The 25,880-nt window shown below is 41.4% G+C and overlaps 1 protein-coding gene across 12 annotated transcripts in view; it reads left to right on the forward strand.

Annotated features, from left to right (window-relative positions):
- Positions 1–25,880, forward strand: part of SPOCK1 (SPARC (osteonectin), cwcv and kazal like domains proteoglycan 1) — an 872,143-nt gene that overhangs the window by 581,701 nt on the left and 264,562 nt on the right. For all 12 annotated transcript variants that reach the window (XM_061617192.1, XM_061617194.1, XM_061617196.1 and 9 more), the window contains one exon: positions 17,390–17,522. In XM_061617192.1, coding sequence (XP_061473176.1) covers positions 17,390–17,522 — 133 coding nt within the window. The remainder of the gene's footprint in view (positions 1–17,389; positions 17,523–25,880) is intronic.

A 25,880-nucleotide genomic window follows, 5' to 3' on the forward strand; every position in this document is an offset into this window, starting at 1 on the left:
CAAAGCAGTTCCGCACATACTGTACAGAAGTCTTCTGCATATGACAACACAGAGGAGGTGATTAACCACATCCAGCCAGGGTTGCAGTACTCTACCAATGTGAAGAAGGTGAAGGTGACAGTCACCATCCAGAGCATTCCATGCACCATGGAAGTTGATTCTGGCTCAGGATACGCTATCATCTCATTGGAAACTTACCTGAAAATATTTCCTTGTGCGGGACCACAAATTGTCCCTTTTCACTCCAAACTTACTGATTACCAGGAAAATCAAGTTTCAACACAAGGCATCTGTGGAGGTGCATTACCAAACTTTCCATGGGACTTTATAATTGGTTGCTCAAGGGCATCACACCAGTCTCCTTGGCTTAGACTGGTTTGAGCCATTGGGCATTGCTCTCACAGGGCTCCACCAGATTGGTGAATCATTATGGGATAGCATTCTAAATGATTTCAAAGCTGTTTTTGATAAAGGTCTTGGGGAATATAAGGGGCCTCCTATTTTGTTGTTTTTGTATACTACTGTGGCCCCCATCCATATGAAATCCTGTCATGTTCTGTTTGCACTGCGAGCAAAGATTGATGCTGAACTTGATCGCCTCATAGAGCAAGGCATCTTGGGGCCAGTGACACACCCTACATGGGAGACACCCATTGTCACTCCATTGAAGACCAATGGCAACATCTGCATTTGTGGTGACTACAAGTATACAATCAATAAAGTCCTGCATCGGCATCCATATCCAGTCCCAGCTGTGAGTCACCTTTTGGCATCACATTCACAGGGAAAAGTTTTTGTGAAGTTTGACCTGGTCCAGGCCTATCAGCAACTGTGTGGATGATGCTACTGCCAATGCTCAGACTATCACCACTCATTGTGGAGCATTCAGGGTAAAACACCTCTAGTTTGGTGTTTCTGTGGCCCCTAGAATTTTTAAGAGCTTAGTGGATATCATACTTAAAGGAATACCAAGCGCATGCCATATTTTGATGATGTCTTGGTTGCTGGCAAATCCATTGCTGAACTTGCAACACGAGTGCGGGATGTACTACACCATTTTGCTGTTGCTAGTCTCTGGGTAAAGCATGAGAAATGGGTATTTGGTGTCTCCCAAACTGAATTCCTTGGCTACAGTATTGATGCCACTGGCATCCAGCCTACCCAAGCAAAATTTAAAGCAATTCATGAAGCTCCAGTGTCCCGTAATAAACAGGAACTCCAAGCTTTCTTGGAACCCTTGAATTTCTATCACACGTTCTTGAAACATAAGGCCACAGTGGCTGAACCATTGCATCGACTTCTTGACAAGCATGCTGCATGGCAGTGGACGGCCCGGCATGATAAAGCTTTCCATGATGTAAAACACCTGTTATCATCTCACAGTGTCTTGGTGCACTATTATGAACAGAAGGCCTTGATTCTCACGTGTGATGCATCTCCATATGGTATTGGAGCTGTCCTGAGCCATCAACTTGAGGACTCTTGTGAGATGCCTATTGCTTTCTACTCCAGAACAATGTCTTCAACAGAATGGAATTACGCCCAAATTGATAAGGATGCCCTGGCTATTGTGGCTAGCTTAAAAAAGTTTCATGACTATGCCTATGGTCGACCATTCACTATTGCTACTGACCACAAACCATTATTGGTACTGTTTGCCCCTAACCAGCAGATGCCTCAAATATTATCTCCACACATGTTGTGGTGGGGCATTTTCCTGAATGCGTATGACTACATCTTGCAACATCGACCTGGCAGGAACATTGCCCATGCTGATACTTTGAGCCTCATCCCTCTCCTTTCTGCTGGGGTTGATGCAACCCCTCCACTGGACGTGCTGTTATTAGAGTCCTTACCGGAACCACCCCTCCATGTTGGGGAGATTGCCACTGCATCATCCAAGGATCCGGTTCTTGCCCGTGTTCTCAACTGGGTCTGGAGGGGATGGCCATTAGGAAAGCTTGAGGAGAAATTCAGACCATTTGTATCCAAACAACATGAGCTATCAGCGCACAAGGGATGCCTCCTGTGGGGAAACAGAGTTGTCATTTCCACTCTGTTGAGACATCAGGTGCTAGATGCCCTACATGTCGGACACCCTGGTATAGTGCGAATGAAGGCTCTGGGGTCAGCTACGTTTGATGGCCCAAGATAGACAGCGAGATTGAAGAATGCATCAAGAGATGTGAGAAGTGTCAGCTTTCAAGACCAGCTCCACCACATGCCCCAGTGCACCAATGGGAATCATCAAAAATGCCATGGTGACGGCTTCATATTGATTTTGCAGGCCCTTTCCAGGGGCAAACCTTTTTGATTGTTGTTGATTCATACTTCAAATGGTTAGAAGTGGTTCTGGTATCATCAATGACATCCTGTATTGTTATAAAGACCTTACGCAGGCTTTTTACAACACATGGAGTGCTAAACACCATTGTCTTAGACAATGGGGCTTAGTTCACTTCTGTGGAATTCTGCACATTCCTGGATAATGGACTGATCTGGCATGTCACTTCAGCCCCTTTTCATCCAGCAACCAATGGCCAGGCTAAGAGGATGGTCAGGACAACAAAGGATGCATTGAAACAGATTGTTGAAGGTGACTGGGACTAACGTCTTGCAAGTTTTCTCTTGACACAAGACATCACACCTTTTGCAACAACTGGAAGGAGCCCAGCTGAACTATTAATGAACAGGCAACTAACGACTCTGCTTGATCAGATGCATCCTGACTTGACCCAGGACCAACCAAGGGAGTCCATTGCAGTTCAAAAACCGGCACAGGTGTGCACCCTAGATGACCCCGTGTATGTCAGAAACTACAGTGCTGGTGAAACATGGATTCCTGCCACTGTGACCCAAGCTATGGAACCAATATCCTACAGGGCTCAAACACCAGACAGCCATGTGTTACATTGACATGTGTACCAGATGAAAGGACGAAGCCCAGCTCCATCAGTTCTCTCTGAGAGTGCTGGGAATACTCAAGTGTGAAGAGACAATGAGCCAGTGGCTGCTCCAGATGCCAGACAAGAGCAGTTGCACCTGGACCCTGAATTGGACCAGCATGAAGCAGAGCCAAATGAGGAACTAGGGGATGCACTATCAACTTCAATGCAAAACTGTTGTCGATCAACCCACACTAAGGCTCATCCCACGTATCTTCAGGACTATGAGAGCTAGTGGGGAGGGGTGTAGTGTATTGGACCTCCAGGCTTGCCATACCAGGAACTGCTGAGTCAGCCCCAGGCTGTGGCAGTTTCAATTTCCAGTCCTGCCTTACAAGCAGCACCATGCTGTGGCCTTGTTCTCTTCATATCATTAGTTAGTAAAGTTCTTCTTGTTGTAGATCCTCTGTGTGGCCTTTTTCTTCATAATACTTTTCAACTAATAAGGTTGTTCATTCTTCTGGTTAGTTTCTTGAGAAGTCCACTGAATAGCTATGGGCATGGCAGACCTTAAGAAAAACAAAATGACAAAAAGAATATTTACCAACCTGAATCCTGGATGTTCAGACACACTCCATTATCTTCAAAACAGGAGCACTTCTCATAATAATGCTGTTTCATTTGGGCAACCAGATCTTGCATTTCTGTGTTGCACTAACAACATGTGTGCCTGTTTTACCCACAGCAGGTGCAGAAACAAAATATTCCCAAATGGGGTATCTTTTATGGCCTGCTGCTGCCATGCTGAGTATTTCCCTTCTACAGTGAAGGATACATGCAGCAAAAGTTTCTTTAGGAGCAAGGAGTGCCTGGATATATTCTGTTCATTTTTGGTTTGACTTTCTATTCCCCTTCCCTGTGCCTTGTATTTATATCCAGACTCCTCCTCTTCATTCAGATTTACTCCATCTCCTCAAATTCTTTACTCATTCTCCTTCTCTGTCTTCACACTTAGAGAGAGGCAAGGCAGAGAGAGAGAGAGAGAGAGAGAGCACTTCATATAGAACATCTGCAGAATAGGAGATTATCTCCCATCTTGACTAACTGCTGTTAACATATTCATAGAATATAATTAGAAATTGTATAATTAGTATTCATGATGATATATTTGACCTAGGCTCTTTTTTTACTAATTGTTTTAAGAAAATTTTTAAATCTGATTTAAATTTTAAAAAATGATTTAAATAAAAATTGATTTTATCAACTTTGCTTCTATCTGATATAAAAGTTAAAACAAATATGTATTTTAAATTATCTATTCAGGCTGCCATTGTGAAACTAGCACCTGCTATGCTAATTGCCCCACAGCACCTTGCCACTCTTCTTATTTTTCTCCTTCTGCAGTCAGTCCACATCTCAGCAACATTTCCCTCACATTTTCAACTGTAGAGTATGCTATAATATTCATCTTTGATTATTCTTTGGCATCTAAGGAGCCACATTAACAGACACATTATTGGATTACGTGGAAGAACACGTGAATGACAAAGCAAACAATATGAACTAATTGCAGTCATTGAGGAGGTGCGAAAGAGATGGATGTTGCATGGTGAGACTCAGTAGATGATCAGGTTGAAGGTATGAGTAGAGAGCCAGGACCCCTTCCAGTTGGGCATCTTGAAACCAAATCAGTCCACTCTGAACACATCACATACTATATGCCTATTGCAACTGTTTTGTACTTTAAGGCTCTTCCAGATGACCTGATTTGTTTGCACAAAATTTGTGCAAAGATTATATGTTACTATTTATTGAATATTCATTGCAATTTGTTTACATGAAGGTTATATGGCATCACCATTATCCCAAATTCCAGTTCATCCAGTTCACTTCCCTGTCATTTTTCTTAGCACAAAAATTATGTGGTTTTGTTTGTTTGATGTTGTTTTGGCAGTGAGTTTTTTTTAGACATTAGCATCAGATCCATTGTAACTGCACAATCAAAATTTGCTAGTATATGATTGAATCCCACCCACAAAATAATGACAATCTGAAAGTGGCCTTAGACTATGTTTCAAAATCACTACTTTCACAGCATGCACTCAAGCAAATAGTGATGAACATCTACCTTTTAAAAAAAATCACCATGCAAATCCTACCACTGCCCACTAAACATTTAAGCAGGGTATCCTGATAGGGTTGAAAGTGAACAACTAGAATACCACTTTTTAGAATGTAGCCATTCAGATGCAACCACAGCAACTAAAACTTATGCATAAAAACCCCTCATAAGATGGATTTGTAGATTTCTTGTAACAAATTTCTGTGCAGAAAAAACATATGCAAGTTACACATGTGCATTGTGTGTGGGTTGCACATATGGCTTGCAAAAAAAAATCCTAATGTGATCTACTCCTGCTCTGATCTCAGGACTCTAGTAGTCACACCTTCTAGTGCTTTTACCTCCTGGCTATGACTATATGGCATGATTTTTTATTCACTTTAAATCTTGCAAACATTCTACAGTACAAAGATATGGACACCTTATAATGTTCTATGTAGGATCAGTGTGAGCTTTATAAATTCAGCCCCACCCCATCTCACAAAAAAGTTTGCACATGTTCGTTCTAGGGGGAAAAGCAAGCTTGCCCTTTTCTTGTTAAATCCAGATTATTTTACCTATCTTAATAAGAGGTCTTTTTTTTAAGAGGAAGGTGAATGCATTCTTGATTATTCTTGATTATTATATTGAGATAACTGCTTCTTGATACCGAGGGCCCAATGATGTTGACTGCAGGCTTTTGTCTCTATTTTGTATTTTATGATATGGTGATGAGGCTGCTTCTGTGGGCACAAGCTTTCTAATAGCACTATTTATCACTGTGACAAAGGATCGAGCAGAAGAAAGTTTTAACTGAAATGAAAGAATAGAATTTTTATTATTTTAGCAGCTGAATGTGACATTACAACAGAATTTGAATTGTGCAGCAAATTGCAAACTAAGGTGAAAATGCTTTAAAGAGCATCCATATGTGTTTTCTAAACCATGATAAAATCTTTTGGTGATGCTTTTAGAATGCATTCCCATGTCTCAGCTAAACTGTTCTGATGAGCTTTTGTATTAGGGCAAAGCAGTGGGATTGCTGTTTCTTCCAAATATTTGGTATGGTATTTATATATTGTTAGGAAGTCTAGAAAACTAATATCATATGAAGCTAATTCACCCATAACAGTTACATTTGCATAATTATGGTTAAAAAGAGCCAGTGTGGTGTAGTGGTTAAGGTGTTGGACTACGACCTGGGAGACCAGGCTTCGAATCCCCACACAGCCATGAAGCTCACTGGGTGACCTTGGGCCAGTCACTGCCTCTCAGCCTCAGAGGGAGACAATGGTAAACCCCCTCTGAATACCGCTTACTATTAAAACCCTATTCATAGGGTCACCATAAGTTGGGATCAACTTGAAGGCAGTCCATCTCATTTTCAACTATGGTTAAAAGGGCATTCCACTAGATCTAGGAATCCTTCTGTCCTATCTATCTCTTATCTAATGTGCATATTCCCTTCCCTTACCCTGCTAACCTTAAAGATTATTAGGTGTTATGTCTCTACTGTGGTTAGCCATGTTGAATGTTTACCAAGGCTTGCTCTTAACTAGGATTCTTGCCTGTTATTTTTGTTCTTGAATACAGAACACAAAGCAACAGTACTGTTATTACATTTGATGAAAAAAAATCATAGAAGGGTGCTTAATCTTCACTTGCTGTTTAATCTTTATTAAGATTATTTGAATAATCTTTCTCTCCCATACCATATACTCAAGAACGCCACTTGCCCAGGCTGGCTGTCACACCAGTTCCATTATTACTGAATGCAAATGATTCTGACAATCCCAGATTGGACTTCAAATTTTCAGGCTGCTGCAAGGCAGAATGGTTGACAATCCACTATGCTAAAACTAAAGAGCTTGTTTTTACAAAGGAATGTAAGAAATATAAATGGGGCCTGGATGGGCATGTAATAGAACAAGTTAATAATTTTAAATATTTGGGAGTTACTTTTCAGTCCATTCTGCCCTGGTCACTTCAGATTCAAATCACCACATTGGACCCAATGAATATTCCAGCTGCACTGTTGAGATTTTGTTATACCTTCAGTTTTGAAGGCATACAAAAACCAAAGTAGTTACCATGATTGTGCAACTTGGAATACTGGAAATTAATGAGTTCCAAGAGAGAATCCAAATGACTTTTTTGATAAAGTTTTGTTGTTGTTGTTACAAGAGCATCTGCAACCTAGTCTTACAACTTGAAGCAGGCATTTGTTCTTGTGAAATAATAGTGTGGTTCCTTGCAATCAGTTACTGGCTTTGACTATATTCATCCTCAACAGATTTTGGCAACCTATCCCTGGATTTGTTTGATAACTAAGCTTCTGGCTAAAGTTTAAAAACAAAGCTAATACCCAGGGCCGCATTATGACTTTTGTGGGCCCTAGGCACTTTGGCCTTCGTGGGCCCCTTCCTCCATAAAAAATATTTTACGACTGCGTTGGTATAAAGACGAATATAATCCAGGCTGGATTATATTTGTCTTTATATCAACGCAGTCAAAGTATGTATCTCGCTTATTGCGAGAAGTAAACTGCGCTGAGGCTAAGTGGGCCTCCTATCCGCCATCATTCGGTGCCTATGGCCGAGGCCTAATTGGCCATATGGTTTACAGTCACTAAGCTTCTCACTATAGTACAAAATAATAGTGCATATATCAAAGTGTTCTCCATTTTGATTACTTAAAAAGTACTCACAGTACTCTTCGACCCTAAAAGTTCATTTTTCTCTTCTGATTTTAAAAGAAATTAAAACATTTCAAGTCAGCCCTGCTAATGCCACTGTCTGCTGCCTACCCCATTTGCTGTCACTTAAAATCATAGAATAGTAGAATTGGAAGGAGCCTATAAGGTCATAGAGTCCAACTAGGGTTGTCAGGTCAGAAGTATCCCAAACCCTGAAATTGCAGGGGTGGGCCCTAGCAATGTCACAGTGATATCATTAACCATGATACATTAAGCATCAATCACAGTTGCTTGGAGCATACCATTCAAACAAAAACATTTTTCTGATTGGAAATTAAGATAGAAATTTAAAAGGATGGTGTTCCCAGTTCCAGCTGAACTGACTGAATAATTCCTCACCTGCTTAGGGAGTCTTGGTAGGGAACATTTAATCTAGCCTACTTGCTTCTGGCAAGAAGAGTTTAAGTGCCCTCAGGCCAGGCCAGTCACCGTTGTAGAGAGAAGGGAGCCTAGTGTTATGGAGATGTTAGATGGGAGCACTCAGAAGTAAACATGGATGTCCCTAAAGGCTGCAATTCTAAACACTCTTACTAAGGGACTAAGCCCCATAGAACTCAATAGGACTTCTGAGTAGATATAGTTAGGATTCTGCTGTTGGTAAGACTTCACTAGAGATCCTATGCAAAGATATGCATATCCAGGCAGGATTGGCAACCTCCTTTTAACATGGCTGCTCAAAACCTTTTTACAGACTTGACCTTTCATTTCAGAAAGAGGTTTGAGAAATGAGTAAGAGTAAGAAGATTCTCTACCCTTTCTGCCTACCCTGTGGGATTTATAAATTCAGTTTGACAGCCAGTGCAGTTCCAGTGAGTAATAATTGACAAAGAGAAAGCACACATGGTTTGGTCTACCTTCATAGGCAGTAGCTTGGGAACAACAGCAATTGAAGCCACACTTCCCAGTACCTGAATTGTCTTTTACCACTATTGGGCAAGAGACAAATCATCATGCAACCTACAAGGTGTATCATCAGTGGGATTAAGGGGGGTGAGTTGAGTGCATGGAACCACTGTTGTTGCTTCTGTTGGGTGTAAGGGAGTGAGGATAAAGGTAAATGAAATGCAAATAGAAAAACAAAAGACAGTGATGATTTCCTAAATGCAATGCCATACCAACCACAGCATGATTCTTATGAGTAAGGCAGGAAACTCAGCATCCCACAACCAGTCAGGGTTCCTAACTAAAGACCAAAACTAATAAATGCTGACAGCCAGTGAGGCAAGATCACAGAAATCCCCATGCAGCACAGCTTGACCCAGGAGACTGCAGTTAATGCAGAATGCTGTGCCATGATTACTGACATGAGTGAGGCCCTATCAGCACATAATACTGAAATCTGAAATCTGCACTGGTTGCCGATTTGCTACCAGGTGAAGTCCAAGGTGTGCTTGTCATATTATGGGTGCCACATAGCACTTGTTCTGCTCTTGTAAGAAATTGATCCTTTAATGTGGCAGCTGTTACGTTTCGGAACTCCCTGCGTATTGACATTAGGCAGGCGCCTTCATCGTACTCTTTTCAGCCCCTTCTAAAAACATTTTTGTTTAGGCAAACCTACCCAGGCATGTAAAAGCTAGCATGCTTTTTATCTGTCTTTAACTATTTTTGCCAATAATTTTGTTTTAAATCCTGTAAACCGCTTTGAGGTTGTTGTTGTTTTTTACAATAAAGCAATATATGAATGTTGTAAATGAAATACATGAATAAATTTCAGAATCACTGTGGCCCTTGTGTCTCTTTGCACGTTTAGAACAAAGGAATCTTCCATACTGACTCAGGACATTTGGTACCATCTAGTTCAGTACTGATGACATGGACTAGCACTGGATCTCCAGGATTCCAGGCAACACTCTTTTCCAGAGATTGTATTTTGGACCTTTACATGCAAAGCATATGCCGTACCACAGAGCTACAGCCCTTCCCTTGCTTAAAAAAAGTATATTTTAAAATTGTTTTTTTTAATTCATTAATGAATGCACATCATACCTAGGGCAGATCCACACCATTCATTTAAATCACATTCAATACACATTTGAAGCACATGAATCCCACCATAGAATCATGGGAACTTTAGTTTATAAAGGGTGGAGGGAACTATACATTAGATGGAAACGTCACTTCCCAGGATTCTTTGAGGGAAGTCATGCACTGTTGTTTTCACCCTGAGGGGCAGATTAGGCTGAGAGACGGTGAGTAGCCCATGGTCACCCAGTAAACTTTATAGCTCATTTCCATTTTTAAAAATTAATTAAAACAATTTACATGCGGGCAACGTTTATGAAGTAGATTTACACAATACATTTAAAGCACATCCAACTTACATTTAAAGTGCATGACTTCCCCCAAAGAATCCTGGGAAGTGTAGTTTCCCCCTCACAGTTATAGTTCCCACCACCCTTAACAAACTACAGTTCCCATGATTCTGTGGTGGGATTCATGTGCTTCAAATGTGTGTTGAATCTGCTTTCAATGAATGGTGTGGATCTAACCTAGGTATGCTGTGCATTCATTAGTGATTTTTTTAAAAAAATTAAAAGATACCGTATATTCCAGCGTATAAGACGACTGGGCGTATAAGACGACCCCCAACTTTTGACCCTGATCCCCGTTTAAAAAGCCAGCGTCCCTCTCCCCTTTCTTCCCTGCATGGCCAGCGCCCCCTCGCCCCATAGCCCGCACCGACCTGTGGGCGGGGATGCGCTGCGCCCCGGCACAGCCTTTGCCCACCAAGAAGTGGACGTCACTGAGCACCTCGTTGTTGAAGAGGAAGGCGAAGCGCTCCTGCACTGTCGACTTCGTCGCCTGCCAGTTGTAGGCCGGCTCCCGTGGCGCCAGCGGGCCGGAGGCGGCGGCGGAGGGCGGCGAGGAGGAGGCCGCAGGGGCAGCTGGTTCCCGCCTCCACCGCCTCCCGCTGCTGCTGCCGCCGCCGCCGCTGCCCGGTGGTTGTGCGTCAGCGGAGGCGCCGGCGCGCCCTGCGGCGGCGAGAGCAGCAAAAGCGGCCCGCCGTTGGCCGCCCGAGGAGGAGCAGCCGCCGCGGCCCCATCGCTCACCTGAGCAGCCGCGGGCGGAGGAGCAGCAGCAGCGGCGGGAGGCGGCGCAGGCAAGGCCGCCATGGAGGAGAAGGACACGGGGAGGCTGCTGCTCCCCACCCCGGCCACCATTTTGCGACGGAGGAGGAGGTGGAGGAGGCCGCGCAAGGCGCCGCCTTCACTGCGGTGGAGGAGGCGGAGATGGCGGGGACAGAGGAGCAATGGGGATTCCCCTCAGGGGAGGGGACGCCGGGCCAGGCTGCGAGCAGGAGAAATATTCCGGCGTATAAGACGACTGGGCGTATAAGACGACTGGGCGTATAAGACGACTGGGCGTATAAGACGACCCCCAACTTTTGAGAGGATTTTTTTGGGTTAAAAAGTCGTCTTATACGCCGGAATATACGGTACTTGTTTAAGCAGGGGAAGGGCTGTAGCTCAGTGGTAGGCCATATGCTTCGCATGCAAAATTCCAAAATTAAATCTCTGGAAAAGAGTGTTGCCTGGGATTCTGGAGAACCAATGCTAGTCAATGTCATCAGTACTCAACTACATGGTACCAAATGTCCTAAGTCAGTATGGAAGATTCCTTTGTTCTAAAGGTGGAAAGAGACCCAAGGGCCACAGTGACTCTGATTTTTTTTATGTATTTCATTTACAATATTTATATACCTCTTTATTGCAAAAGAATTCAAAGAAGTTTACAGGAGTTTATGATTGTCTGCGATTTTGTGTTACTGATTTAATAGAATGTTACCATAGCCTTCATCCAGGATGTTAAAAAACAAACAAACACTGACTTTGGGGTATATTTGGACATTGATGATTTCCAATGGAAGGATGGGATCCCTTTGTACCCCAGAGATCCCCCCCCCATGTTTTTGGTCTCTACACATGTGCTTGAAACTACCACAGCAGTGTGAGCTAAAACCACTTATTCAGAGGAGTTAGGATTTTTCTGACCAGTGTAGTTTGGCTCCTTCTCCATGCATATTGAGTAACACAATTTCAGCACAATTGCTGGGGTATTTTTGAACCTTGGTGGGTTTGTTTATTTCCAGAAGGAAAACAGTACTGTATGTAGTAACTGGCTGAAATTTGGGGATGTTGCACACAATAAAATTTGTGGCAGTGTCCTAGAACAACAACCCTGTAGGTCTACTCATGTAAACTACACAATAAAAGGCAGAAATTTTTATTTTTTATTTTTTATTATTTTATTAAATTTTATTAAATTTTTATACCACCCCGCTAGCATAGCTCTCTGGGCGGTGAACAACAAGCAATACAAATATATACAATAAAATCCAATAATACCCCTGGGGCTTTTTGCTGTCGTAGTTTTGACCCTGGTGTTTTTTTTCCCCCCAAAAGGAAAACAGTAAGTGGCAACTGGCTAAAATTTGGGGACGTTTTACAAGTTAAAATTAGTGACAATGTCCTAGAAGGACATCCTTCTAGGTCGACCTATGTATAAATTACAGAATGAAAAGTACACCTGGGGTCCAAATGGACCCCATAAAACTGAATGAAAGCACTGTATTTTATTTTTATTCTGTATACCGTTTTGAGATTTATTTATTTATTGTCCTTGAGTTGTTTGTTATTTTATTTCAATATATTCTGTATTTTATTTTACCTCAACTTTGTATATTCTTTTGATATTCCTTTATACTGTACCTGATTTTCATATTGCATATTGATTTGAATTTGTGTGTGTGTGTTGTACTTGTATGTTATACAGAGAGAGAGAGGGAGTACTGGACCTCTAGCTTTTACAATGTTCTGAAATTCTGTTCAGTTGTACTTTATTTTTATTTTCTATACATTACTTTGAAATTATTTGAATATAAAGTGATTAAGACATTTTCTAGATAAGTAAATAAGCTGCCTTGGGACTTGAGAGTTTTTCATTGGGAAAGTATAGTTTTCTTATGCTGCATTTTTTATATTTATTTATTTATTTATTTATTTATTTATTTATACTTCACCTTTCTTTTCATAAAACCCAGGGTGGCTTACATATGGTTTCCAGGCAGTCTCCCATCCAGGCACTGACCACTCCTGACCCTGCTGAGCTGGCCTTCAGACCATAGCCTGGGACCTTATAGGATATATCCTTATAGGATATATTCTTATATCTTACAGGGATATAAGATCCCGTTGTATTTCCCCAGTACTTTCTCTACACTTGGGAACGCAGATGAATTCTGTCTCAGTCTTAATTGCAGATTCCATCCCTAAGATCACAGAAAATATAGCCAAGTGCTTTACTGTAGACATCAAAACTAGGTCACAGTTGTTAAAGGGAAGATAAGTTCTGAGTCGAAATTATCTGTATTTTAAAAATATTTTTGATTATTTGTGGATTTTCTTATACTCTTTTTTAAAAAACACATCTACACATGTATTTTGTCTTCTTTTTTTACTATTGTCCATAACTCTACATGCTGCATTTGATTTTGTAAATCAAATAAACTGAAACAGATTATAGAACAACACAACCTAAAGCAAGATAATACCTAGTAACCTTGATAGTACTTAACTAGAACAACTACGTAAAATATGAATATATCTTAAAAACAGAAGTGGCATTTGAAAGAAGCCATTTTAATATTTTTAAACAAGCATTTATGTGGCCTTTTTTCATTGAATTCCATTCACATTTAATTTTTTAAATCATGCAGTGTTGTACTCTCCTGACTTGTCTTGGCCAGGTTTGGTAGCCAGCTTAGGAACCATGGTTTCAAATGGGGGGCAATGCTGAATTCTGGTTGCACCAAGACATTGTGGAGATGTTTGTGTGCTAAGAAGGTAGACATGTTTATTTAGTTGTCCATGAGAATTTGATAGTACCATAACATGATAAATGTACAAAAGTAGTAAAACAGATTTAGTGTTGTGCTACTGGGACAGACATGAGGATGGACATAATGTCAATGAACTGCCCAGTGCCAAATTTAATTCACACATGGTGTTATTCACTTCTATGAGAAAAAGTAAGCCATGGTTGTCAGAACGTTGGTGAGTCAGGAGCAAATGTGGGTTACAATAAAAGATAAATAGAATCATAGAATCATAGAGTTGGAAGGGGCCTTGTAGGCCATCGAGTCCAACCCCCTGCTCACAGCAGGAAATCCACAGCTACAGCATCTCCCGCAGATAGCTGTCCAGCCTCTGCTTGAAGACATCCAGCGAAGGAGATCCCTGGGCAGTCGGTTCCATTGCCGAACTGCCCTTACTGTCAAGAAGTTCCTTCTAATGTCCAATCTGAATCTATGCTCCTGCAACTTAAAACCATTAGACCTAGTCCTACCCTCTGGGGCAGCAGAGAACAAATCTGTACCCTCCTCTATGTGACAGCCCTTCAGGTACTTAAAGAGTTAAATCATGTCACCCCTCAGCCTTCTCTTCACCAGACTGAACATGCCAAGTTCCTTCAACCTTTCCTCATAAGACTTGTTCTCCATACCAGCTATCATCCTTGTTGCCCTCTTCTGAACCTGCTCTAACTTGTCTATATCTTTCTTAAAATGAGGCACCCAGAACTGAACGCAGTATTCCAGATGAGACCTGCCTAATGCAGAATATAGTAGGACTATTACTTCCCTCGACCTGGAAACTATAGCTCTGTTTATGCAGCCCAAAACCGCGTTTGCCTTTTTTGCCGCAGCATCACACTGCTGGGTCATGTTCAACTTGCGATCCACTACAATTCCAAGGTCCTTCTCACACGCACTACTGCTAAGCCGGGTATTTCCCATCCTGTACCCGTGCATTTTGTTTTTGTGGCCTAAATGCAGAATCTTGCATTTGTCTTTATTGAATGTCATTTTATTAATTTCAGCCCAATTTCCTAGTCTATCCAGGTCCCTTTGGATTTTATTCCTGTCTTCCATTGCGTTAGCTATCCCTCCCAGTTTCGTATTATCTGCAAACTTCATAAGGCTTCCCTCCACCCCGTCATCTAAGTCATTAATAAAAATGTTGAAGAGTATCGGCCCCAGGACAGAGCCCTGTGGCACTCCACTCGAGACCTCCTTCCAGTCCGAAGCAGAGCCACCGACGACCACTCTTTGAGTCCGGTTTTCCAACCAGTTGTGAATCCACCTGACAGTATTTCCATGTAGTCCGCATTTGACCAGTTTGCTAATCAAAAGGTCGTGGGGGACTTTGTCAAATGCTTTGCTGAAATCTAGATAGATGACATCTACAGCATTTCCACCATCTACTAAGCTAGTGACCTGATCAAAAAAGATGAGATTAGTTTGACAGGATTTTTTCTTGACAAACCCATGCTGGCTCCTACTAATCACAGCATTGTCATCTAGATAGTTGCCAATGGACTCTTTTATTATCTGTTCTAATATCTTTCCTGGTATTGAAGTCAGACTGACCGGCCAGTAATTCCCCGGATCTTCTTTTTTACCCTTTTTAAAGAGCGGGACGACGTTTGCCTATCTCCAATCCTCTGGCACCTCTCCCGTTCTCCAGGATTTCTCAAAGATGATGGCAAGAGGTTCCGAGAGTACATTAGCAAGTTCCTTCAATACTCTGGGATTCAGTTCATCAGGCCCTGGATATTTGAACTCATTTAGGTTAACTAGGTATTTCCTGACTATCTCCTTATCAATCTTGAACTGCAATCCCGACCCCTTACTGAGATTGCTACCGATGGAAGGTTGCACACTGTTCCCTTTTTGGGAGAAAACGGAGGCAAAATAGGCATTGGGCAGTTCTGCCTTTTCCTTGTTATCTGTCAACATTTTGCCCTCCTCGTTGAGCAGTAGTCCCACCATTTCCTTGGTCTTTCCCTTGCTTCGAACATATCTGAAAAACCCCTTTTTGTTGTTCCTCGCTTCTCTCGCCAGCCTCAGCTCATTCTGGGTTTTAGCTTTCCTTACGCTATTCCTGCAAGCCCGGGCCGCTCATTGGTACTCTTCCTTGGTGATGCGTCCTTCCTTCCATTCTTTATACATGCTCTTTTTTACTTTTACCTCCTCCACCAGTCTTTCGTGTAGCCACATTGGCTTTTTCCGATGTCTTCCATTTTTCTTCCTCTTTGGAATTGTTTGCGATTGCGCTTTTTGTAATACGTTCTTCATGAACTCCCACGCTGCTTGGGCTCCTTTTTTCTTTAGTCTATCTAGCCATGAGATCCTACCCATCATTTCCCCAAGCTTGCTAAAATCGGCTTTCCTGAAATCCAAGGTCCATATTTGACTGTTTAAGAATCATACTATATCACTATACAGGCGGAACCCACTTATACGGCAGGTTCTGTTCTGGACCCCTGCCGTAAAGCGGAAATCGCCGTAAAGCGGAATCCCATTGAGTGTAATGGGGCGCATCGCGCGAAAATGACGCAAAAGCGCAAAATCGGCTTAAAAACGGGGAATTAAAGCTGCTGCATTAGCGGAATGCTGGGAAGCGAAGTGCCGGGAAGCGGGGCCCTACTGTATAGCATTTTAGAATTCATCAAGTTAGAATCTAGATTTGAAGACCAATAATATGACAGTTAATATGAAGTATTGGAGGGAAGAAGTAAGAACATCAATGTCACAATCATGATAGTCATTCGTTTTTGAAGTTGTAGACATTCTGAGCATACATTGCAGGCTTCTCAATAGCTTTAGAAAGGTTCTTAATCCAAAAATAGGCACATTACAAAGTACAAGGAAATATGCCTCTGAGTGCAGAGACAAGAACATAGGGATGACATAACTGTATCCAGTTTTAAATATACGGTGTGGATTTAAAAAATAACAGCTTAACTATATATTTCTTAAATAGTGTACCACTGGAAATGGAAATATAAAATGGTAGTATTTAGCTCACTCATCAATTCCTTGAGCTGCTCTGTGCCTACAAGATTTAGGTATCATTGGTAATCATGAATTAGAGTTCTGTCGTTTTTCATTCAGGAAGCATACAAAGCTACCTTATACATTGTCAGACTGTTTGTCATCCTAGCTATGTATTGATTATCCTGACGGACAGCAACTCTCAGGGTTCCAGAAAATAGTCTTTCCAGCCTTACCTGGAGATGCCAGAGATTGAATCTGGCACCTTCTGCATACTTGTGTTCTATTAACGTATCAGGAAGAATGCTAGAGAAATGCTGGAAGAATGCTGCCTACAATGCAAGCTCTTCTCTTCCCCTGGGACTAGTGTCAATACATCTGTGAGCTAAAACACGGAACACATTCTGGATAGCATCTTCACCCAAATTTCTGTGATTGCACCTTACATTATTGTTGCTTTTGCTACTTTTTTGCTGTTATTGCACACTGGTTTCATTCTAATGCAAGTCTTATTGTTTTAGATTTCATTATGTTTATATCTAATGGTTTTAATTGTTTTCTTATAAACCACCAATAACAATAACCATATTATCATTGGGTGTTATTATAACTATTGTAAATAAATATTATTGCTGTGGCAATAATTAAAAAGTGATTCCTTAGTTGCCCTTTAAATGTACTTAGGCAAGACTAGATTTGAAATTGATTCTATGCACAAAATGTAGATTGTTCTCAGGGTTAGATTTTGTAGAGACTAATTTCGCCAAATAAATGTTTTAGTGGTGTATCTCATTCCCCCTCTTCTTTTCCAGCCTTCAGCAAAAGAAAGGAAACCTTCCTCAGAGACGCTGGAATGGACCAGCTAATTTAGTAAAATGCAAGCCATGCCCTCTGATGCACGCCAACCCTGTTTGTGGCTCTGATGGACATACTTACACAACCAAGGTAACTGCATGTAATAATGAAATAATTTGTGTGGTAATTCAGACAGTTACAAAAGTACTATTAGAAATGTAGGCATTCTAACCCAAGGCATTTGATGAAACATTTAATGGAAGACTGTGGGTAAGGAGAACTGTTACCCGGCTGCTTCTCATGGGCCATACTCAACTAAGGTTTTGCACTAATGAAAGCCAGTGCAAGGATTCCCATTAGTGCAGTGGCACTTCTTCCCCTCTCCTCCCACCTTGCACCCCCCTCCATCTGCTCTGGAGGGTCAGGAGAAATCCTGCAACAGCACATGGGTGGAGGAAGGAAAGGCAACATTCCATCAGGCAAGCAAAAATGCTTGTACTGACAGAACAGTCGCCTTAGATCTACGTTGAATAAAATCCCATGTTTAGGGTTGTGGACTGAAACTTGCACCCAGACTACCTTTGTGGTTACTAGGGCATCATCCAAGTGGGAAAGCAAAAAGGGTCTACATTTTGAAGACTTTTTTGATTACTGTAAAATTGTCAGATTGGATGCCAAACTTCCTGCACAATGGAAATAATGTTGATCTTACGTTAGAGTGTGCAGAAAAAGCAGTAACAATTGATTGAAGACACCTGTTATGTGACTCTGTGGGTTTATACAGTATTTTCATTTCTTCATGATATAGCATAATACATTAAAATGAACGATGTTGCACTGCAGTTATATCACTCATTGCATGGTTGTTAGAGAGTAAAAACCTTGGTGGGAAGTGTAACATTTGACTTTATAGTGAAAATATAATTCACTTGGTGTGCTGCCTAGGTCATATATATTATATCAGTATGCCAAAGGGATAAGTAAGACAGTAAAGGATTTTCACATCCAGGAATGGATAGTGCAGGGGATATTTAAAATGGCCAGATTATTAATGCCTTAGGCATTGATTCAGTCAAAGAAAATCACCTCCTTAGTCATGTTTAATTCAAGCATTGACATCTCACTTTATAACTGAAATTAAGATTTTCATGCTTTGTTCTTTGCAATGTCCTGTGTTGGATTGCTCATTTATTCATGCATTCATTCCTTTAAATGTATCCTATTCATGAGGGCTTTACTTGGATCTGATACTTTATCATAACAAGCCTGAGCATGTAAGCTTACAGAGGAAAAGATAAAATATATCAATACAGACAATTTAAAAAGTGCCCTAAAGGGTAACTGTGGTGACCTACTGTCATTAACATATTTTGAGCACCAACATTGTATTAGCATGTACTCAGGTCATAAATTTACATGATCCATGCACAGAAGGTTTATCATCTGTACTCAGAGAAATTGGACTTTGATGATGTAAAGGAGATGCGGTAACTGAGAATCAGACAGACATAATAGTTGAGGAGTGGGAACGGCCATAGCTCAGTGGTAAAGCAACTGCATGTAAAATGTCCCAGGTCAATCCCTGGCGTTTCCAGGTAAGGCTGCAAAAGAACCCTGCCTGAAAATTTTGGAGAGCTGCTGTCAGTCAGTGTAGACAATACTGAGCCAATGGTCTGGCTCAATAAAAGGCAGCTTCCTATGTTTCTATGATTCTGAATTTGAATCAGGTCCAGAGTGGAGCACCTAGAAAAACTGGACATGTTTTACCTAAACTTGGCTTCCAGTTGTTTTCCAGGCCCAATTCAAGGTGTTGGTGTTAACCTTTAAATCCCTATACGGTCTCGGCCCAGTTTACCTGCAGGAGCACCTCCAGTACCACAAATTAAGCCGCCCGACTAGATCAGCCACGCAGGGCCTTCTCTCAGTCCCACCAATGAAAACAGCTAGGTTGGTGGGGACTAGAGAGAGGGCATTTTCAGTGGCGGCCCCCACTCTCTGGAACTCCCTCCCGTTTGATCTTCGCCATGCCCCTTCCCTGGATACATTTCGCCGAGCCTTAAAAACTTGGCTCTTTGGACAGGCCTTTGGGATCTCCGGGGTGGGCTAATTTTTCTGTGATTGTTTATTGTTTCTGATTGCCCTACATAGTTTTACGCCTGCATTAGTGTTGACTGCATTGTATTTTATTCTGTAATTATATTGTATTTTATTGAATTTTAATATGTACGTCACCTAGAGTGGCTTCGGCCAGATAGGCAGCACAAAAATTAAATTTATTATTATTATTATAAATGTGGAACATGACAGCATGTGGAACATTACAAAGAGGCAATGTAACAATTTATGGAGAGGTTGAGTTATCCATGATGATGAGAGAGAGTGCAGATAATTTAGCCAAGGTATACTAAATCATCTACAGAGAGGGTGTATATTGGGAAGTTCCATATGTTGATCTTGCATTTCAGCAGTCCATCTAGGTTAGATGGCAAGATAGTGTCCATAAACTTTCCTAGCCTCTGTGCATGTGTGCATGTTACTGTATTTGCTTACATATAACTAGATAATCCATCCCGTAATAATACTGACTTACTTCACATGAGTATGTATTGTCCATTTAAGGGAGGGGGTCCTAGCTTAGTGGTACAGCCCATTCTTTGCATGTATAAGGTCATAGGTTCAGTCCCTAATATCGCCAACAAAAAAGATTTCTAGTATCAGGACTGGAAAACATCTTTTCTATGGAACTTGGAGAGCTTCTGTCAGTCAGAGGAGGCACTACTGAGCTCATGGTGTGACTAAGTGTGAGGTTGCTTCTTATGAACCACCATTTGCGTTCTTTTCCCACCCATGTATATAGCAACCAGATTTCCTGTTGCAGATCCCTTTTGTGTTTTATTTCAAAAATACATTTCCATTCTCCTGCGATTAACTTTCTCTTCCGTGTTCTTCTTAGCCACTTAGAATATACTCAGATAAAGCAAAATGGGATTGACTTGATAAATCCAAGGTAAATGCCTTTTTTTTTTGTATATTCAGTCTGTTTCACTGGCTTATCAGGTCTTTACTGCATGATTCACACTGAGCTCCAGATCTTTCAGAAGCCCCTTTGATTATTTATCATTGCATCCAAATACTTTTTGATCCAGAGTCATTGATATTGTTAGTTCACTAGCCTTCTCTGGCTCAGTTTTGAGTCTACTAGTTATAATGAATGCATCTAATGACTCCTGTTACCATGGCTGTCTATGAAAGGCATGCTATTCCACCTCTCATTCACATTTGAAAAAGAATATAAGCTTGCGAGGTGCCAATGTAGGTAAAATAAATGTGTGGAGGGGAGGTCAGCATCTCACCCATTGGCCTCACTGACCCCATACCTCTTAGGTAGGTACATAAACTCTCTACAGGAAATCTCTACCTTGCAAACATGCAGGGTATACAATGCACATGCATATGCTTTATTTAGATAAACACATGGAAGTGGGATCAACAGGTGTAATCCCAACTCCCCACATGTTCATTCTACTACATCTGTACATGACTTATGTCTTATGATGATGTGTGTAAAGAATACTGTCTTCTACCTAATCCCATTTCTACCTAGTCCCCCTAAGGACTGTAAGGAAACCTTTTGTTGTCACCAGTTTCTGGAAAATGCAGCATAGATGAATCTCTTTATTTCCCCTCATTGGTATACTATACTCCTTTCCATATGCTGGGCAATTATTGTTTCTTTTGCTTTCATTTTCATCAGGTCCAGAATTCTTATGATGTTATTTTTTTTTCTCCTGTTGGCACATTTGTAGCAAGTTCTCTTGAAAATTTGGACTGAAGTTTCCCCAAGACTGAAGTGACTAATAATGAAGTGTAATAATGAATAGCAATTTCTCAGTGCCTTTGTCAGTCACAGCTATGTCAGTCACAGAGTGCTTTTGACCTTTATACAACAAGGAAGTGGTCCATTGTGAGAGTGCTTTCTTATAATAGCACACTTTGTTGTAAATGATGCAAACAAACGGGTATCAGGTTTCACAGCTTGACTCAAGAAATACCAAAAACCTCTGGCTCCAGTTTATTGGGGTTTTTTTCAATATAAACTTATGTTTGTTGGGTTTTTTTTAATATAAACTTATGCAAGCTTTTAAAGAACACAAACTTTTTTTATCCTCCATGCAGAAGATAATCCTTCTCTTGAAAGCAGTTCTTTCAGATTAGATCATTATGGCAAATCATAACAAAATCTCATGTTCTCTAAAACTTCAAGATAAAAATCCAAATAGAATACAAAAATTGAGGAAATTTATACCAAATAATAAAGCATACAAAGGACTCCATAATTTGTGTATTAAAAGATTTCTGAACCATCTTCCAGCATGCATTGTCCTCACAAGGCAGTGTACAATATTCTGTAACAAAAATATAATAATACATAAAACCATCAGATTAAAGCCGCATTACATCCACATTATTTAAAACATAATACTATGTAAAAAACAATGTTATATTCCAAGTGACAGCTCAGCACTACAGGGGTTCTGACCCAAGGCAAAAGTTCATGTTCAGGCAATCGGACCAAGGCAAGGAATAGTAGGGCAAGATCTACCTTGAGGCAAAGCAAGGAGTTCAGGATTTAGTAGCACCCTGACTTCAAGATCCCACCTGGCCCAGAGCAGGAAGCCTTTTTGTGAGAAAGAGACTTAGGACTTCTGAAGAAGAGGACCCAGAAGAATGCAATTGTCCCAAGGCAGCCTGAGGTCCCCCATCTCATGGACTTCTAACTTGGACCTCACATAACCCCTCTGACCACATCCTGAGACCTGGCTTGATTCCTAGTTCTGCCCCTTTGCCCCCCTTTGCAGAACCAACAGGATGCCTAGAGTCACTGTAGGAGAGCCTGTTTGCCTACCAGAAGGCTCTGTTGCCACGGGTCTACTCAGAGGAGGGAAAATATTCATAGGATGACCAGGAAAATGAAGATGTGACTATGAAGATATGTCTCTTAGTCTCCTCTGGACCCTTGCTAATTTAACATCTCCCTATTGAGCTTCTTAACGTCCAGCTCACTTGTTCAGCTCTAACTAAATTTTCAGTGACAGGAGCCTCCTCATTTAAAGGACCCCAGATTGTTTTAATAGTTGTTGGCTTCAACTAGGACAAGCCTCAGACCTCCTCTGGAGTTGGAGAGGAATTCGAGATTGTCCCAGCAGCTATGCTTCATAAAATCATTCTCCAACTCATGGAGAGCAATCGGAACCATAACAGGGAGGTGAAACTATTGCACTTCTCTGCAAAGCACTCCGCCAAATGTTTACTGAACTCATTTAAAGAATGCTTAAGGTGAACTCTTGTGTCTCAGAAGTGCTGTGCAACAGATAAGCTCCAGCACTCTTCCCAAGTGCAGAACTGCAGCATAAGAACATAAGAACATAAGAAGAGCCTGCTGGATCAGGCCAGTGGCCCATCTAGTCCAGCATCCTGTTCTCACAGTGGCCTACCAGGTGCCTGGGGGAAGCCCGCAAGCAGGACCCGAGTGCAAGAACACTCTCCCCTCCTGAGGCTTCCGGCAACTGGTTTTCAGAAGCATGCTGACTCTGACTAGGGTGGCAGAGCACAGCCATCATGGCTAGTAGCCATTGATAGCCCTGTCCTCCATGAATTTGTCTAATCTTCTTTTAAAGCCATCCAAGCTGGTGGCCATTACTGCATCTTGTGGGAGCAAATTCCATAGTTTAACTATGCGCTGAGTAAAGAAGTACTTCCTTTTGTCTGTCCTGAATCTTCCAACATTCAGCTTCTTTGAATGTCCACGAGTTCTAGTATTATGAGAGAGGGAGAAGAACTTTTCTCTATCCACTTTCTCAATGCCATGCATAATTTTATACACTTCTATCATGTCTCCTCTGACCCGCCTTTTCTCTAAACTAAAAAGCCCCAAATGCTGCAACCTTTCCTCGTAAGGGAGTCGCTCCATCCCCTTGATCATTCTGGTTGCCCTCTTCTGAACCTTTTCCAACTCTATAATATCCTTTCTGAGATGAGGCAACCAGAACTGTACACAGTATTCCAAATGCGGCCGCACCATAGATTTATACAATGGCATTATGATATCGGCTGTTTTATTTTCAATACCTTTCCTAATTATCGCTAGCATGGAATTTGCCTTTTTCACAGCTGCCGCACACTGGGTCGACATTTTCATCGTGATGTCCACCACAACCCCGAGGTCTCTCTCCTGGTCGGTCACCGCCAGTTCAGACCCCATGAGCGTATATGTGAAATTAAGATTTTTTGCTCCAATATGCATAATTTTACACTTGTTTATATTGAATTGCATTTGCCATTTTTCCGCCCATTCACTCAGTTTGGAGAGGTCTTTTTGGAGCTCTTCGCAATCCCTTTTTGTTTTAACAACCCTGAACAATTTAGTGTCGTCAGCAAACTTGGCCACTTCACTGCTCACTCCTAATTCTAGGTCATTAATGAACAAGTTGAAAAGTACAGGTCCCAATACCGATCCTTGAGGGACTCCACTTTCTACAGCCCTCCATTGGGAGAACTGTCCGTTGATTCCTACTCTCTGCTTTCTGCTTCTTAACCAATTTCTTATCCACAAGAGGACCTCTCCTCTTATTCCATGACTGCTAAGCTTCCTCAGAAGCCTTTGGTGAGGTACCTTGTCAAACGCTTTTTGAAAGTCTAAGTACACTATGTCCACTGGATCACCTCTATCTATATGCTTGTTGACACTCTCAAAGAATTCTAATAGGTTACTGAGACAGGACTTTCCCTTGCAGAAGCCATGCTGGCTCTGCTTCAGCAAGGCTTGTTCTTCTATGTGCTTAGTTAATCTAGCTTTAATCATACTTTCTACCAGTTTTCCAGGGACAGAAGTTAAGCTAACTGGCCTGTAATTTCAGAGGGTGTAATTTCAGAGGGTAATTGCAGAGGGTGGTGAACTATCCCTGATTTCATAGTGAGCTTCAGAAACACAATGTAAGGTCAGTGGCAAGATCCTACCCCTTAGGGAATGGACAGGGTTCTTGCAATCACAAAATTTCGATTGACTACCAAGGAGCTCTGTACATACATTTTGTTAATTGTAAAGAGTTTCCGTTTTCTGGGCACATAATTTGGTCCTTTTGAGTTCTGCAGAAACCTTGGTGCTCCATAGAAGCTCTCTTCTATCATTTGCTGTTTGAAAACAACTACGTGCCCAATTAGTAAATGGTACTTCAGGGCCATTCTCTAAGGAGAAATGTAAAGCTGACAAATTTAATGCAGGATATTACACACACACACCATAATGTTACCTACATGGTTCTCAGCATTGCCTACTTTTATGAGCTTAGCATTTATTTCAGCTGCTTGGCTTCACACGAGGCTTCCTTTCCCATGCAGCCTCAGTTGTTTCAAACAACTGCTGTGAAACTGAAGGTCAAGATTTAGGCTGCAATCCAATGCATTTTTACTCAGAAGTAAGCTCCATTGGGTTCAATCGGACTTACTCCCTGGTAAGTGTGTATTGGATTGCAGCCTTAATGTCCTAGCAAATAAAACGTTGATGATTGTAAGTAATTATCAGGTAATTCTAATGCCTGCCCAAAATTTCAGGGAATGTTCTAGGCTTCAGCAAGCAAATGCTTTAATGAGCTTGACAAAATTCAGAGCAGCAAAAGTGGCATTTATGAATTATTGCTGTTTTGAAATGTAACACAGAAGACACAATACAACTGACATTATACAGATAATACTGTAGTATAATATAGCTTCCATGTGAATCCAGAGTTTAGAAAATTAGTTGCCCCATAGAGGCCAAACTTATGAGAAGAACTACAAAATGGTATCAGTATCTTGGAGCATAAACCCTAGCAGAGAAATGTTTTAACAGAATTGTATACTTTTATAGAATATGAGGTTCCTCGCCTTCATTTGATTTTTAAAAAGTTTCTAGGTCCCGTGGTGCAGAACTAAAAAACAAACAAACAAGGAAACACTTGGTCTGCTTCTTCTGCCTCATGTTAAGGCTTCTGCCAGTGCTGGATTTACGAACATGCCAAGTAAACCGTGGCTTAGGGCCTCACATTAAGAGGGGCCTCTAAATATGTTGGAGATAACTAAGGAGATTTATTATGATTAAAATAGCTTTGGCTTAAATAACCTTTCATATAAAATCCACCACTACAGTTCTGAACCCTGACTTCCCGAATCCCAATCCATACCCAGTCCCATCAGCTTCCCTTCCAGGGCTGCTGGACTACTTGCATCATCCACAGGTTGCCCAACCTCACCTCAGACCCAAGCAGAGACAATGGGAGCTAGCCTGCCAGCTAAAGTCCCGTTCCACACTAGGTATCATTTCCGTCAGTCTCCTCCATACCACTTCCCTACTACTTTTTTTCCCTCTTTATTTTTTATGTTTTGGGCCTCTGAATCTTGACATGGCTTAAGGCCTCAGGATGTCTTAATCCAACCCTGGCTTCTGCTCTCAGCAGAATTTTCCATACTTTC

This window comes from Rhineura floridana, chromosome 3 (assembly GCF_030035675.1).
Source record: "Rhineura floridana isolate rRhiFlo1 chromosome 3, rRhiFlo1.hap2, whole genome shotgun sequence".
NCBI lineage: Eukaryota > Metazoa > Chordata > Lepidosauria > Squamata > Rhineuridae > Rhineura > Rhineura floridana.